The following is a 15,194-nucleotide window of genomic DNA, read 5'->3' as shown; positions in this document are numbered from 1 at the left end:
TAACAAATACCATTAAAAAAAAATATTCCAACAAACCAAGAACGCTAACATCTTTCTCTAATACAAAATTTTCCTAATGCTGCCTATAGAAAACCGGTCTTGGCCAGGCTGCAGATGTTATGGGGGCTTCTGCCCGCCGCCGGTCCAGTCGGAAACCTGCTGACGTCACCTTCGGAAATATTGCCAACTTTTCAGCGGCTGCACCCCAAACAGCAAATCATTTTGAGCACCGTGTCTTCCTTTCCCCTCTCCCTCACCCCCACCCTGCCCTTCACAACCTCAGGATCGCCTTAAGGACCTCAACGGCCAAGCAGACAGTCTGATGACCAGCAGCGCCTTCGATACCAGCCAGGTGAAGGACAAACGGGACACCATCAACGGCCGCTTCCAGCGCATCAAGAGCATGGCGACGGCCCGCAGGGCCAAACTGAACGAATCCCACCGCCTGCACCAGTTCTTCCGGGATATGGACGACGAGGAGTCTTGGATCAAGTACGTGCCACTGGGCCTTCAGTATTCTCGTAGTTGGGGCAAGTGGGTCAAGTGCGTGCCCACTGGGCCTTCGGTCTTCTCATGGTTGGGGCAAGTGGGTAGGAAGACTGGCGCCAGAGACCCCGGGGAAACCGCAGGCTCCAATCTTCCCTCGTCTTCCCTCTGGCCCTCAGGGAGAAGAAATTACTCGTGAGTTCAGAGGACTATGGCCGAGACCTAACTGGAGTGCAGAATTTGAGGAAGAAGCACAAACGTCTGGAGGCGGAGCTGGCTGCTCACGAACCCGCCATCCAGGTGAGCAGACGGGGCGTGGGCGGGCGAAGGAGGGGTTTGGGGGTGAGCGTCTGGTGTGTGGCGAGGCCTTGGAGCACTTAAGACCGGCATTCGTCATCACTCCTGGATGACTTAGGGTTCTTGGGCCAAGCAGTTCTGGTATTTTCCCTTCTGGAGAACTAGAGGAAAATGGGATTAATTTGTAGTTTGAGTATACACCCTCCCACAGGGCAATAGTCATTCATTCAGTTGCATTTATTGAGCACTTACTGTGTGCAAAGCACTGTACAAGGTGCTCGGGAGAGTACAACATAGCGATTAACAGACGCATTCCCTGCCCACAATGAGATTAAAATCAGTCAGTCAGTGGTGTTTGTTGAGCATATGCTCGGAGCCCTTGGCAGAGAACATTAGGGGGAGGAGACCCGTTCCCTGTCTCCCAAGATTACAGATTAGTTTACAGATTAGCTGGAAAGACTGACTCCTCATAATTTACGGATACGAGGAAGAAGAGCTTAAGTAGCGGACCACGTAAAATGACAGGTGCAGAAGTGCTCCAGGTGGATGTGAGTGCAGACAGGCCGAGATGATCCTTGGGAAGAAGGAAAAATGAACTGGGAAAGAGGTGGGGTTTCAGAAGGACTTTGAAGATGGGGGAGCTGAGGTCTGGCGGATTTGCAGGTTGGGGAGACCTCCAGGTTGGGGGAAAGGTGCGAACCACGGGTCAGAGGTGGGAGAGCCGGGCACAGTGAGTAGGTGATCTTGGGAGGAAAAGAGTGTGAACTGGGGGGTGTAAAATAATAGAGTGGACTGGTAAGAGGGAGTTAGATGGAGTGTCTTAAAGCCAATGGTCCGGCGTTATTTATATTATTATCCCTCTCCCCGTCTTGACTGCGAGCTCATTAAGGGCAGGGAACGTGGCTACCAACTCCGTATTGTACCCTCTCGAGCACTTAGTACAGTGCTCCATGCAGAGCGCTCAATCAGTACGACTGTTTGATTATTGGCTATGATGGAAACTTAAGCTGGAGGAAGGGAAGGGAAGGTGAATCTACTTCCTAACACATTGAATTTAAGGCGCCAGCGGCACTGTCCTGCCGGCAGGAGGAAATACGAGATGGTAGAGAAGGAAAGGGGTTGGGGCTAGCAAGATAGACTTAGGAGTCATCCGCACAGAGGCCGCTGAAACGTGAGTATAAGGAAGAAGAGCACTGGTCCGCCGGTGTCTCGGAAGGCTCCGTTCTGGGATCAATCAATCAATACGATTGATTGATTGATTGATTGGTCCCAGAACGGAGCCTTCCGAGACACCGGCGGCTAGTGGAGGAGAGATCTGTCGAATGGGGGTTGAGATTGTGACTGAGCCCCGTTGACTGTGTCCGACCTGATTACGAGAAGTAGCACTGCCTATGGAAAGAGCACAGGCCTGGGAGTTGGAGAGGACCTGGGTTCTAATCCCAGCCCTGCCACATGTCCGCTCCGTGACCTTGGGTAAGTCACCGAACTTCTCTGTGCCTGCTGCCTCATCTGTAAAACGGGAACTAGGTCCGTGAGCCCCACGGGGGACATGGACCGTATCCAACCTGATTAGTTTTGTGTCTACCTCAGCGCTTACTACAGTGTCTGGTACAGAGTAAGAACTTACCAGATTCCATTAGGAAGAAAAAAGAAAGGCCAGATGAGGTGGCGCGTGGTGGTGATTCATTCACTCTCTGTCTTTCAGGGTGTGCTGGACACGGGGAAGAAGCTGTCTGACGACAACACCATCGGGAAAGAGGAGATCCAGCAGCGCCTGGCTCAGTTTGTGGAGCACTGGAAGGAGCTGAAGCAACTGGCAGCTGCCCGGTGAGTGCGACTGGAACCTCAGGTCTAACTGCTCTGAGGGAGAGAAGCAGCGTGGCTCAGTGGAAAGAGCCCGGGCTTTGGAGTCCGAGGTCACGGGTTCAAATCCTGCCTCTGCCAGTTGCCTGCTTTGTGACCTTGGGCAAGTCACTTAACTTCTCTGTGCCTCAGTTCCTTCATCTGTAAAATGGGGGTTAAGACTGTGAGCTCCCCCGTGGGATAACCTGATCACCTTGTAACCTCCCCAGCGCTTAGGAAAGTGCTTTGCACATAGTAAGTGCTTAATAAATGCCATTAAAAAAAAATAAAAAAGGGGGCCAGAGGAGGGACCGATTCCTCCAGGCTCGGGGCGGGCAGTACTCCATGCCACCGGTCGTTGCCCTTCGCTGGGCCGACCCGGCCCGGACTGGCACAGGCTTCCACGCCGCCTTCCCAGTCAATCAATCAATCAATCAATCAATCGTATTTATTGAGTGCTTACTGTGTGCAGAGCACTGTACTAAGCGCTTGGGAAGTACAAATTGGCATCACATAGAGACAGTCCCTACCCAACAGTGGTCTCACAGTCTAAAAGGGGTGGGCTCACAGTCCCCTCTCACTGGCACGGACCCCACCACAACCCAGCAGGGCCGAACTCCGCCTCCCGTAGGCAACTCGACCCGATGGTCTGGTCCCGATGTCCATCTGATCGGAGGCCTGCGCTGGCCTGGAGAAAGAAAGGCGAGAGGCAGTTCTTCGGCCTCGAGAGAAACGTGGAAGTCTCTGCCCCGTGGCGTTCAGGCCGCCAAGTCTTCGGTGGTGGAGAGAGCTGAGGGCTCTCCGGAGGAAGAGGCTAGAAACAGAGCGAAGGAGGTGGTCTCGCAGCGGAGCCATTCCACCCCTTCCGCTGACTGTCTCCGGGGGACAGAGTCGAGGGGCGGGCATTGGAATTTGCCCTTACTCTGCCTCCCGTTCCAGAGGCCAGCGCTTGGAGGAGTCCCTTGAATATCAGCAGTTTGTAGCCAACGTGGAAGAGGAGGAAGCTTGGATCAATGAGAAGATGACCCTGGTAGCCAGTGAGGACTACGGAGACACCCTCGCCGCTATCCAGGTAGGTGAGCCAGCGAGCGGGCCTGTCCCCGTACCAGCTGCTGCCCTGTTCGACCCTCGCTTCCCGGTTCCGAGTCTCAGTTGACGGGTTCCATCGGAAAGGCAGCCTAAAAGATAGATCCTCCCCCCATTGTAGCAGATTTGGGTCGCGGGGCCCCTCTCGCATTTGTTGACTGCGCTTATCTAGATCCCGTAGAAAAATCCACAAATCGGAGCCTCGTATGGGACAGGGACTAGGTCCAATCTGATGATCGTATATGTAGCCCAGCGCTTAGTACGGTGCTTGGTACATTAGTAAGTGCTTAACAACTGCTACTATCGTCGTCGTTATTATCACCACCGTTATTATTGCCATTATCATCATCAGTGGTATTTGAGTGCTTACTGGGTGCAGAGCATTGTAATGTGGGCTTGGGAGAGTATTGCAATAACCTGTTTGGAAACCAGTGTTCGACGTATCAATATGGCCATGGGCTGTGCTGGCCAGAGTTAGGCCGCTTAAGGAAAAAGTAAAACCTGCCCCAAGCCCCCACATCACAATCACGCGATTGACATGTGAAAGATCAATGACTAAGGAAGCATCGAGCCCAGCACCAAACCGAGCGCTTGGGCGAGTTCAGTAAAGGTAGAAAAGCTGATCCTTGCCCTTGAGGAAAGTGGGATTTTTTTGTTAGTTTTGAGCATCTTCCATTGACCTTCTCTCGGAGCCAGTGAGCTGTCTGCCGAGGGCGATACAAGGCTAGCAGTAGGCGAGGCCCGTGAGCAGGTGGTGTGCTTTTCTCACCAGGGTTTGCTGAAAAAGCATGAAGCGTTTGAAACTGACTTCACGGTGCATAAGGACCGGGTGAACGACGTCTGTACCAATGGGCAAGACCTCATTAAGAAGGTGAACGTCTCTCACGGGCTCAAGTCCCTGAGCTCTTATCTCCTCCACCCGTTACCCACCCCACCTCTAGGCCTTTGGAATAGAAGGGTGCTGGCTCTCTGAACCTGTCTGTCAGCTGTCCTTCCCACATCCTCCGTCTGCGCCGATAAGGGTGAGGGTTGGGAGGGAGGGTCTTTACTAAACCCAGACCCTTGGGTAAGCTTCTCCCTCCACAATAAGCCATCAGGGGCCACTTTTCATCCCTCCCCCGGGGCCGTTGGGCCGGCAAAGCCAACCGGCCGCTCTGATTGACCAGTCGAACGTGGAAGCGGGAGCTCATCTCCCGTGTAGCGTCCTCGGCCCTCAGGGGACACTTGATTCGTTTCGACCGACCAGTCAGCTTGAAAGTGGGCCACCCTCCTGAGTTAGGCTGGAAAGTGGGCTTGGGGCCGGAGTGCCCGGGGGATCGGGAAGTGGAGACCAATTGTGCCTGTGGCGTTCTCGACGCCCTAGAACAATCACCACGAGGAGAATATCTCCGCCAAGATGAAGGGCCTGAACGGGAAGGTGTCCGACCTGGAGAAAGCGGCGGCCCAGCGGAAGGCCAAGCTGGATGAGAACTCTGCCTTCCTGCAGTTCAACTGGAAGGCCGACGTGGTGGAAAGTTGGATCGGTATGGCCTTTTTCCCCAAGTTTTCCCAGAGTTTCCGATTGTCCCGTTCTGGCACTGGGGACTCCTTGATCTAAGGGTCTGGGCTTCTATCCGGGTCTAGATTTGGGGGCCAACGTGGGTGGCTCAGGGGCTACACGCTTATAAAATAGGACTCCCCGTTGCCTACTCGGCTGTCTCCTCTTTGAGAAGAGGGCCAATTCTGTATTCTCCATGCGTGATTCTCCAGGTGAGAAGGAGAACAGCTTGAAAACCGACGACTACGGACGGGACCTCTCCTCCGTCCAGACGCTCCTCACCAAACAGGTCAGTGGCCGTTTCCCAAGGCAGGTGGGCGGGCTGTCCATCATCTGCCCTGGAGTTGCCTGACGTCCACCCGGCTCCTCTCGCGGCAGGAAACCTTCGACGCCGGGCTCCAGGCCTTCCAGCAGGAAGGCATCGCCAACATCACCGCTCTCAAAGACCAGCTGCTGGCCGCCAAACACATCCAGTCCAAAGCCATCGAGGCCAGGCACGCCTCCCTCATGAAGCGCTGGCACCAACTGCTGGCCAACTCGGCCACCCGAAAGAAGAAGCTCCTGGAGGCCCAGGAGCACTTCCGAAAGGTGAGGCCCCCGCTGGGATCCCCTCCTTTCCCACGGCTGAACTGGGGAGAAAACCGTCCCAGGCCCCACTGCTGGCTCCGAGGAGGTGTCGGGCCTGGGACGTCGCGACCCTCGTGAATGAGCCTCGTGCGGCATCGTCATCATCATCATCAATCGTATTTATTGAGCGCTTACTATGTGCAGAGCACTGTACTAAGCGCTTGGGAGGTACAAATTGGCAACATATAGAGACAGTCCCTACCCGTGGGGGCGGCACTAGAAAGTACGGCTCATGACCCCTCCGGGAGGAACTTCCGTTTTGAGGTAGCCGCCACCCGGGCAGGGGAGACCGAGGCCCGCCTCTTCTCGCCAACACTGCCACCCCCACTCCTGGGAACAACCCTTCATTTTTAAAAGACGTGACAAGCGCACCTGTAGGCCCAAGTCCCGGTGAGCCGGTGGGGACGTTGGATTTCCACACGAGAGGGTCCCTGGCCTTGGGTTCCGTAGTCTCCGCCTGAGTTTGCCTTGCGGGCAAGAGAAGGAAGAGGGAAATCGAGGCCAGATCTAGAGGAGCAGAAAGAGAAAGGTTACAGGAGGGGGAGAAGCAGCAGCCTGTTGGAACTTCTCCACGGTGGGGGTGTCCATCCTAGGCTTCAGACTGGCCAGGTGTCCTTTAAGCCAGTCCCCTGTCTCGCCCCTTCCAGGTGGAGGATCTCTTCCTGACCTTTGCCAAGAAGGCCTCGGCCTTCAACAGCTGGTTTGAGAACGCAGAGGAGGACCTGACGGACCCCGTGCGCTGCAACTCCCTGGAGGAGATCAAGGCCCTGCGCGAGGCCCACGACGCCTTCCGCTCTTCGCTCAGCTCCGCCCAGGCAGACTTCAACCAGCTGGCCGAGCTGGACCGCCAGATCAAGAGCTTCCGGGTGGCTTCCAACCCTTACACGTGGTTCACCATGGAGGCCCTGGAGGAGACCTGGAGGAACCTGCAAAAGATCATCAAGGTGAGCCGTCCCCCGCGCTTGGGGGAAACCATTCCTGAGAAGCGGGAAGCCGGAGGGGACCGGCGGGAGGGAGGCTTGAGAGTGGAGAAACCTGGATTCGTTCAGTCGTACTTATTGAGAGCTTACTGTGTGCTGCTCACTGTACTAAGCGCTTGGGAGAGTACAATACAGCAAGAAGCAGGCACCTTCCTTGCCCACAGTGAGCTTACAGGGGAGACAGACATCAATACAAATAAATAAATAAGTGACAGATATGTACATAAGTGCTGTAGGGCTGGGAGGGGGGAAGAGCCAAGGGAGCAAGTCAGGGTGATGCAGAAGGGAGTCCCCCTTCTCCATCCCCCCCATCTTACCTCCTTCCCTTCCCCACAGCACCTGTGTATATGTATATATGTTTGTACATATTTATTACTCTATTTATTTTACTTGTATGTATCTATTCTATTTTATTTTGCTAGTATGTTTGGTTTTGTTCTCTGTCTCCCCCTTGTAGACTGTGAGCCCACTGTTGGGTAGGGACTGTCTCTATATGTTACCAACTTGTACTTCCCAAGCACTTAGTACAGTGCTCTGCACACAGTAAGCGCTCAATAAATACGATTGATGATTGATTGAATGGGAGATGGGGAAAGGTGGGCATTCTCTTGCTGGCTCCGTCATTGACCGCTCTGATTTGAGGCACGTCACTTTTCCTCTCTCTGGGCTTTTGATTTCCCCCTCTTTTGCCCCTGAGGATGAGCATCGCTCCTTCCCCAAGTCCCTGGGGATGCCATGAAGATGGCAAGAAACATGGCCTAGTGGATAGAGGCCGGGCTTGGGAGTCGGAAGGACCTGAGTTCTAATCCTGACTCTGCCGTTTGTCTGCTGGGTGACCTTGAGCAAGTCACTTCACTTCTCTGTGGCTCGGTTACCTCATCTGGAACGTGGGGATTAAGACTGTGAGCCCCATGTGGGACAGGGTTTGTGTCCAACCTGATGAGCTTGTATCTAACCCCAGCGCTTAGCATAGTAGCAAATGCCATTATTATGATGATGATGATGATGTTTCTGCAGTGTTTCAAGCACTTTAGTGGGGGAGAGTTGGCCCCTATAGTGTATCTTTCATCTGTTGGTCTCCCCTGCGGCTTCTTCGCTTCCTCGGCCTATCCCTCTAAGGGCCGGGCCCCGGATTGCTTCCACTGGAAGTCAGTGAGGCCACACCTGGGTTCACATGGACTCCCCAAAGGGCTTCTCTGGGTTGAGGGGGTTGAGGCGATCACGCGTGCGTGTGTGTGTGTGTGTGTGAGAGGACTGGCACAAAGAGCGCTTGTCTCTGGTTCTCAGGAAAGGGAGCTGGAGCTGCAGAAGGAACAGAGGAGGCAAGAGGAGAATGACAAGCTGCGCCAGGAGTTTGCCCAGCACGCCAACGCCTTCCACCAGTGGATCCAGGAGACCAGGTACCCAGAAACCGGCGCCCCGCTTGCGGTTGCTTTCTGGAGGGAGAGTGCCCGCGGCTGGGCTCTCCTTCCCGAGACACCCACTTGGGCCAGGGTGTGGGCAGGGGCAAAGACTGACATGGATCCACCCAGCCGGTCTCACCCCGGCCGGGAAACAGGACCGGCCCGCCCGCCCATCCTCCTCAGCCGGCCGAGGGAGGTCACGAGCCCGTCGGACCGCTGGCGGAAGCCGTGGATGTAGATTAGCCTTAAGGGAAAACAACACACCCGGGCCTCGGTCTTCCGTTAGAGAGGAGGTTCTTGGGCTGGCACATCTGCCTTTCCCGTTTTTCTCATCATCATCATCATCATCAATCGTATTTATTGAGCGCTTACTGTGTGCAGAGCACTGTACTAAGCGCTTGGGAAGTCCAAGTTGGCAACATAGAGAGACAGTCCCTACCCAACAGTGGGCTCACAGTCTAAAAGGGGGAGACAGAGAACCAAACATACTAACAAAATAAAATAAATAGAATAGATATGTACAAGCAAGATAGAGTAATAAATATGTACAAGCATATATACATATATACAGGTGCTGTGGGGAAGGGAAGGAGGTAAGATGGGGGGATGGAGAGGGGGAGAGGAAGGAAGGGGCTCAGTCTGGGAAGGCCTCCTGGAGGAGGTGAGCTCTCAGTAGGGCCTTGTATCTCAGGGGGATACAAGATCATAAAGCCAGGAGGGAATGCCACCTGGCTCAGCCCCCCTACTTGGAGCACCGAGGATTTGCACGTTTTGGAAACCGAGGAGACTGGGGGCCCCCAGAGACACTTCCTCTGTCCTGAATGAGAGCGATGCTTTAAAAGTGTGCTAACGTAGATTTTTTTTTTTCCCCTCCCTCTCCTCTGTTGCTGCTGCGACCGCCACCACCATCCACTTCCTGGATCGTCACCCGCGAAGAACGTATCTCCTCGACGGGTTAATATTGTCTTTTTCTTTTCCCCGGGCCTCGTCATGTTGTGGCGTTGGTGGTGTCTCGTGCGCTTGGTCCCCATCCTCCCCCCGCCCCCCGGCCCATGGCTTGGCTCGTGGACGTTCGTGTCGGGCAGGCGGCTCCCACCTTTCACAAACACCGTGCACTGCCCCTTCCCGGCGCGGGGCGGCTGCGGGGAGAGGGTGGCCCCAGCCCAGGTCGTCGAGGCCTAAGGATGAGGGATCCGTCGTCAGACCCGGAGCGTCACCTCGTTCAGAGGCCGCGTCGGACGGGGTTGAAGTTCTGGGCCGGGAGTCAGGGAGACCCGGGTTGTAGTTTGAAGTTCCCCGCCGAAGCCTGAGCCTCCCCCCTGCTTCAGTTTGCTCCTGCGTTCCACGGCGCGGGGGCAGATGAGGTTGTAATTGGGAAAAATCTGCCGATCGGCTGCCCCGGCCCATCAGCTCGGTTTCGCGTCCTGAGCACCAACCGGGCTGATGGGCCACGGAGGCGCGTTGGGCCCAGCTGCCCCGCTGGGCCTCGTGGCCGGGGACCCGGTGGCTGCTGGTTTTGACCACGTAGAAGCCCAGGGCACCGGGTGACACCGGTGAACCGGAGCGGGGGCCTCCTTTCTCAGACGGGGCCCGCCTGCGGTGCCTCTGAGAAGGATTTTTGGGACCCAGAGCCTCTCTGTGATGCTTTCCTTGGGGCCGGGCCGGTGGGTGTGCCTTGGCCTCAGAGGGCCCGTCAAACCTGGGGCTTGAAATCTTCCTATTTAAGCCGGGGGAGGAGGCACCGGCAAGAACGAGCGAGACCGTGGTTGGGCCTCACGCCAGGGCTCGGACTTAATTAATTAACGGTGGTATATGTTAAGCGCTTACTACGTGCAAAGCACTGCTCTAAGCGCTTGTGATCAGGTTGTCCCACTTGGGGCTCTCACCGCCTTAATCCCCATTTTACAGTTGAGGTGACTGAGGCCCAGAGAAGTGGCTTGCCCAAGTGACAAGTGGCGGAGCTGGGATTCGAACCCATGACCTCTGACTCCCAAGCCCTCACTCTTTCCACTGTTCATTGTCGTATTGAGCGCTTACTGTGTGCAGAGCACTGGACTAAGCGCTTGGGAAGGACAAGTTGGCAACCTATAGAGACGGTCCCTACCCAACAGCGGGATCACATGGGGTACTGAGGCAAGGGCAGCATATAAAGGGGGAAGAAGTGGGATGTGGAGCAGGGCATTCAGTCTGTTCTCCGGGACCGCCCGGCGGCCAAGCTTAGCTAGGGGACTGGCGGTGGGGGCAGGCGTCGGTGAGAACTGCTTCTTTCTCCTCCAGAAGGCAGATACGAGGGTGGGTGGAGAAGGGAAGGGGAACTTAGAGAGTACCTGGCTCTCCTCCTCCTCGTCTTCCCGCACCCGCCTCTCCTCCTGTGCCTCCCCGTGCTCCACCTCCCGCTGTCCGTGCATCCACGAGTGCCGTCCGGCGGTCCGTTCACCTCATGGCTCCTTAATTCCCGTCCGGTCCCCCCCCCGTCCCCGCTTGCGCCGTCCGGCCGGCACCGGGCCCGCCCCCCCGGGCTTCGGTGTCGCCGTCCTCCGTGCTCCGCTGCCTGCTTGGATTCCGTGGCCCGTGTCTCCCCCGCCCCCCTCTGCCCTCGGTGTATTCATTTGGTTTCTTTTCTTTGACTAGCATAGCGTATCGTCGGGTCATTCGTGTCTATCAGTATGAAGTTGGGGATGATCTGTCTGGAAGGTTTTTCTCCTCTTATTTCTCTTCTTACCTCACTGTGGTTTGACCGATGCACTTGTGATTGCCCGCCCCACCGCCCCCATTAAGTCGCTGTGCTTTCTCTAACTCTCTCTCACTGCCCTCGGCCGCTTAGGACGGAGCGGGGGCCCCCGCCTCGTTGGCTTTTCCCTTTTGGAAACGGTGTGATGGTATCTAACCCACTGGGCTAGGAGGAAGCTTGGCGAGTTTCCATGGCTGGAACGATTTCTGGAACTCTGAGAACCCAAGAAGATTGGTCTTATGTATTATTTTCCTCCCCTCCTCCCTCCCCCGGGGTGTGAGGAATGCCTGCGCTGGGGCGGAGGTGGGGTTTTGAACTGGAAAGGGGGCACAAGTAACGTTAACTCCCCCCCACGCAGTAACCCCGTGTTTGCTCACTGGTGCTCCGCTGCGGTAGCTCCCCGTGACTCGTTGAAAGGGTGAAGGCCCTTAGAAGCCAAACGTAACTGCTGCCCAGACGGTGGTTGGCACCCACAACCGAAGGCTTGGCCCATTGGCATCAGGAGGGTGGGCACGTAGACGTTCCGGGATCAGGGAAGAGAAACTAGGAGCTGGGCGGAGATCACCGCCTTCCCCTGATTTGGGAAGTCCGAGCCTGAGTCCCTCGGTTTGTCGGGAAGGCGACCAGTTAAGCCCGGAAGCCGGTCACGAGCGTCTCGGCTCCTGCCGGCGGGCGGATTGAGGGGCCTGGTCCGGGCCGGGGGCACTGGCGTCGGGACCGAAAAGATGGTCCGAGGCGGCGGAGTCTAGTGGTTGAAGCGCTGAGCTGGGAGCCCGGGGGCTTGGGTCCCGTCCCCAGTTCGTCCGGGCCATTCTGGGCAAGTCCCTTAATCTCTCGGGGCTTCAGTTTCCTCATCTGTAAAATGGGGCTAATAATACCCGCCCGGTCCCTGACCTCACCCACTGAGATGGGCAGCCAAGGCCCAAGGGACTTGGAGCATCTCACGGAGGGGCACGGTATTATTATGGTGGCTCTCTCCCGCAAGGAGGGCCGAGGGAGCCGGAGGGAAGGGGTGTTCGGAGCCCTTTCCCAGGCCCGGCCCCTCCCTCACTGTGGGTCTGTGTTTAGGTCGTGCATGGTGGAGGAGTCGGGGACCCTGGAATCTCAGCTGGAAGCCACTAAAGTAAGTAGCGCGGGCCTCTCGGCTTGGCCCCTCTGAGGAATTAATAATAATGATGATGGCATTTATTAAGCGCTTACTATGTGCAAAGCACTGTTGTAAGCGCTGGGGAGATAGAAGGTTGTCCCACGTGGGGCTCACGGTCTTCATCCCCATTTTCCAGGTGAGGGAACGGAGGCCCGGAGGAGTGAAGTGATTTGCCCAAAGTCACCCAGCTGACAAGTGGCGGAGGCAGGATTTGAACCCATGACCTCTGACTCCAAAGCCCGGGCTTTTTCCCATTGAGCCACGCCGCTTCCGGGATTGGCCCCCGGGGAAGTGGGGGGACGCTGTTCCACTCCCAGCCAAACTCCTCCGGTGGGAGAGGTGGGTGGGGGCCTCTTGGAGCCTCCGCGGGCCCTTTTTGCCGCCCAGAGGAACTTCCCAGGGCTCAATGGGAAGAGCCCGGGCTTTGGAGTCTGAGAGATCACGGGTTCAGATCCCAGCTCCGCCAATAGTCAGCTGTGTGACTTTGGGCAAGTCACTTCACTTCTCTGGGCCTCAGTTATCTGTAAAATAGGGATTAAGACTGTGAGCCCCCCATGGGGCAACCTGATCACCTTGTAACCTCCCCAGTGCTTAGAACAGTGCTTTGCACCTGGTAAGCACTTAATAAATGTCGTCATCATTATTATTATTTATTCCCGGTTGGTCACAGAGAAGCAGCGTGGCCCAGTGGAAAGAGCCCGGGCTTGGGAGTCAGAGGTCATGGGTTCTAATCCCGGCTCCGCCAATTGTCAGCTGGGTGACTTTGGGCAAGTCACAGCTTCTCTGGGCCTCAGTGACCGCATCTGTAAAATGGGGATTAAGACTGGGAGCCCCCCGTGGGACAACCTGATCACCTTGTAACCTCCCCAGCGCTTAGAATGGTGCTTTGCACCTGGTAAGCGCTTAAGAAATGCCGTCGTCATTATTATTATTTATTCCTGGTTGGTCACAGAGAAGCAGCGTGGCTCAGTGGAAAGAGCACAGGCTTTGGAGTCCGAGGTCATGGGTTCAAACCCTGGCTCCGCCAATTGTCAGCTGTGTGACTTTGGGCAAGTCACAGCTTCTCTGGGCCTCAGTGACCGCATCTGTAAAACGGGGATTAAGACTGTGAGCCCCCCCGTGATTCCCAGTGCTTTGCGTGTAGTAAGCGCTTAACAAATGCCATTATTATTATCTGTTGGGCTCCTTGGTGGTCTCGATCCTGCCCTCCTCACATTGGAAGCTGGCTGGGGGCGGGCGCCTGATCCCCCGGGCCCCACGCCCTTGGGAGAGTCTGACCCCGTAGGGTCGGCGTGCCGACCCCTCCGTCCCGTCCCCCTCCCCGCACAGCGCAAGCACCAGGAGATCCGGGCCATGCGGAGCCAGCTGAAGAAGATCGAGGACCTTGGAGCGGCCATGGAGGAAGCGCTCATCCTGGACAACAAGTACACGGAGCACAGCACGGTGGGGCTGGCCCAGCAGTGGGACCAACTGGACCAGCTGGGGATGAGGATGCAGCACAACCTGGAGCAGCAGATCCAGGCCAGGTGAGCCATCGGGGGAACACGGGACAAAATAGTTGGTGGCCACGGGCCCGAGGCCCCTCCGCTGCCAGGCTTGGCTCCCGTCGTCCGCGTTTTCAGTGTCGGACCGTGGACTGGGAAGGCGGGGAGTTGGTGATGGGGAAGCGACGTTGCGATCCAGCCCCCGCCGTCTTCAGAGGCCATTCATTCATTCATTCAATCGGATTTATTGAGCACTTACTGTGTGCAGAGCACTGGACTAAGCGCTGGGGAAGTCCAAGTTGGCAACATATGGAGACGGTCCCTACCCGACAGCGGGCTCACAGTCGAGAAGGGGGAGACAGACGACAGAACATATTAACAAAATAAATAGAATAAATATGTGCAAATAGAACAGAGGAATAATAATTACTAGTAATAGGCCATGCGGGCTGGGGAGACTTGGGGATGACAAGTGACTTCTGAGGGCCTCAGTACCTCATCTGTAAAATGGGGATCAATCAATCAATTGTATTTATTGAGCGCTTACTGTGTGCAGAGCACTGTACTAAGCGCTTGGGAAGTACAAGTTGGCAACACATAGAGACAGTCCCTACCCAACAGTGGGCTCACAGTCTAAAAGGGGGAGGCAGAGAACAAAACCAAACATACTAACAAAATAAAATAAATAGAATAGATACGTACGTGAAGACTGTGAGCCCCCCGTGGGACGGGGCAGAGGTTCCGCAAGCGGGCAACCTGTTTATGTTGTATGTACCCCAGTGCTCAGAGCAGTGCTTGGCACGTGGTAAGCGCTACTTCCCCCGCGCTTAGTACAGTGCTCCGCACGCAGGAAGTGCTCAGTAAATATGAATGAATGAATGAGTACCATTACTTATCTTCACCCCTGCCTGTGGTTTTTCAGGAACACGACTGGAGTGACGGAGGAGGCCCTGAAGGAGTTCAGCATGATGTTTAAGTGAGTGATCCAGGGGCGCAGGAGCTTCCGGGCCCCGGGGGCTAGAGGGGGTAAGTCAGGGCGGCCCCGGCCCCCTGGAGCTAAGCCCCGCACCCCTGTCTCCTAGGCACTTCGACAAGGACAAGTCTGGCCGGCTGAATCATCAGGAGTTCAAGTCCTGCTTGCGCTCCCTGGGTTACGACCTGCCCATGGTGGAGGAAGGGGAGCCAGATCCCGAGTTCGAGGCTATCCTCGACACCGTGGACCCCAACAGGTAGGCTGGGGCCTGGGCCTACGGGACGAGACTCCCCGCCCGCCCTAAGCTGGTGGCTCAGTGGAAAGAGCCCGGGCTTTGGAGTCCGAGGTCATGGGTTCAAACCCCGGCTCTGCCAATTGTCAGCTGGGTGACTTTGGGCAAGTCACCTCACTTCTCTGTGCCTTAGTACCTCATCTGTAAAATGAGGGTTGAGACTGTGAGCCCCCCGGGGGCCAACCTGATCACCTTGTAACCTCCCCAGCGCTTAGAACAGTGCTTTGCACATAGTAAGCGCTTAATAAATGCCATCATCATTACTATTATGTGCCTTCAGGGCCTCGCCTCACCCTCACGTTTCTCTCC

At 56.1% G+C, this 15,194-nt stretch overlaps 1 protein-coding gene across 2 annotated transcripts in view; it reads left to right on the top strand.

Moving 5' to 3' along the window:
• SPTAN1 (spectrin alpha, non-erythrocytic 1) overlaps positions 1–15,194 on the top strand; it is a 73,453-nt gene that overhangs the window by 56,797 nt on the left and 1,462 nt on the right. Inside the window, exons 41-56 of one of the 2 annotated variants that reach the window (XM_038744497.1) lie at positions 284–492; positions 666–786; positions 2,489–2,610; positions 3,565–3,697; positions 4,484–4,582; positions 5,075–5,234; positions 5,461–5,537; positions 5,627–5,836; positions 6,523–6,819; positions 8,143–8,255; positions 9,195–9,212; positions 10,890–10,952; positions 12,058–12,112; positions 13,466–13,662; positions 14,543–14,596; positions 14,703–14,849. In XM_038744497.1, the coding sequence (XP_038600425.1) occupies positions 284–492; positions 666–786; positions 2,489–2,610; positions 3,565–3,697; positions 4,484–4,582; positions 5,075–5,234; positions 5,461–5,537; positions 5,627–5,836; positions 6,523–6,819; positions 8,143–8,255; positions 9,195–9,212; positions 10,890–10,952; positions 12,058–12,112; positions 13,466–13,662; positions 14,543–14,596; positions 14,703–14,849 (2,075 nt within the window). The remainder of the gene's footprint in view (positions 1–283; positions 493–665; positions 787–2,488; positions 2,611–3,564; positions 3,698–4,483; positions 4,583–5,074; positions 5,235–5,460; positions 5,538–5,626; positions 5,837–6,522; positions 6,820–8,142; positions 8,256–9,194; positions 9,213–10,889; positions 10,953–12,057; positions 12,113–13,465; positions 13,663–14,542; positions 14,597–14,702; positions 14,850–15,194) is intronic. The other variant, XM_038744498.1, reaches the window with a different exon arrangement.

The sequence above is a fragment of the Tachyglossus aculeatus genome, chromosome 4, assembly GCF_015852505.1.
Source record: "Tachyglossus aculeatus isolate mTacAcu1 chromosome 4, mTacAcu1.pri, whole genome shotgun sequence".
In the NCBI taxonomy this organism is placed as follows: domain Eukaryota; kingdom Metazoa; phylum Chordata; class Mammalia; order Monotremata; family Tachyglossidae; genus Tachyglossus; species Tachyglossus aculeatus.
The sequence above is the reverse complement of the archived record's forward strand: the minus strand, read 5'-3'. Positions and strand labels throughout refer to the sequence as shown.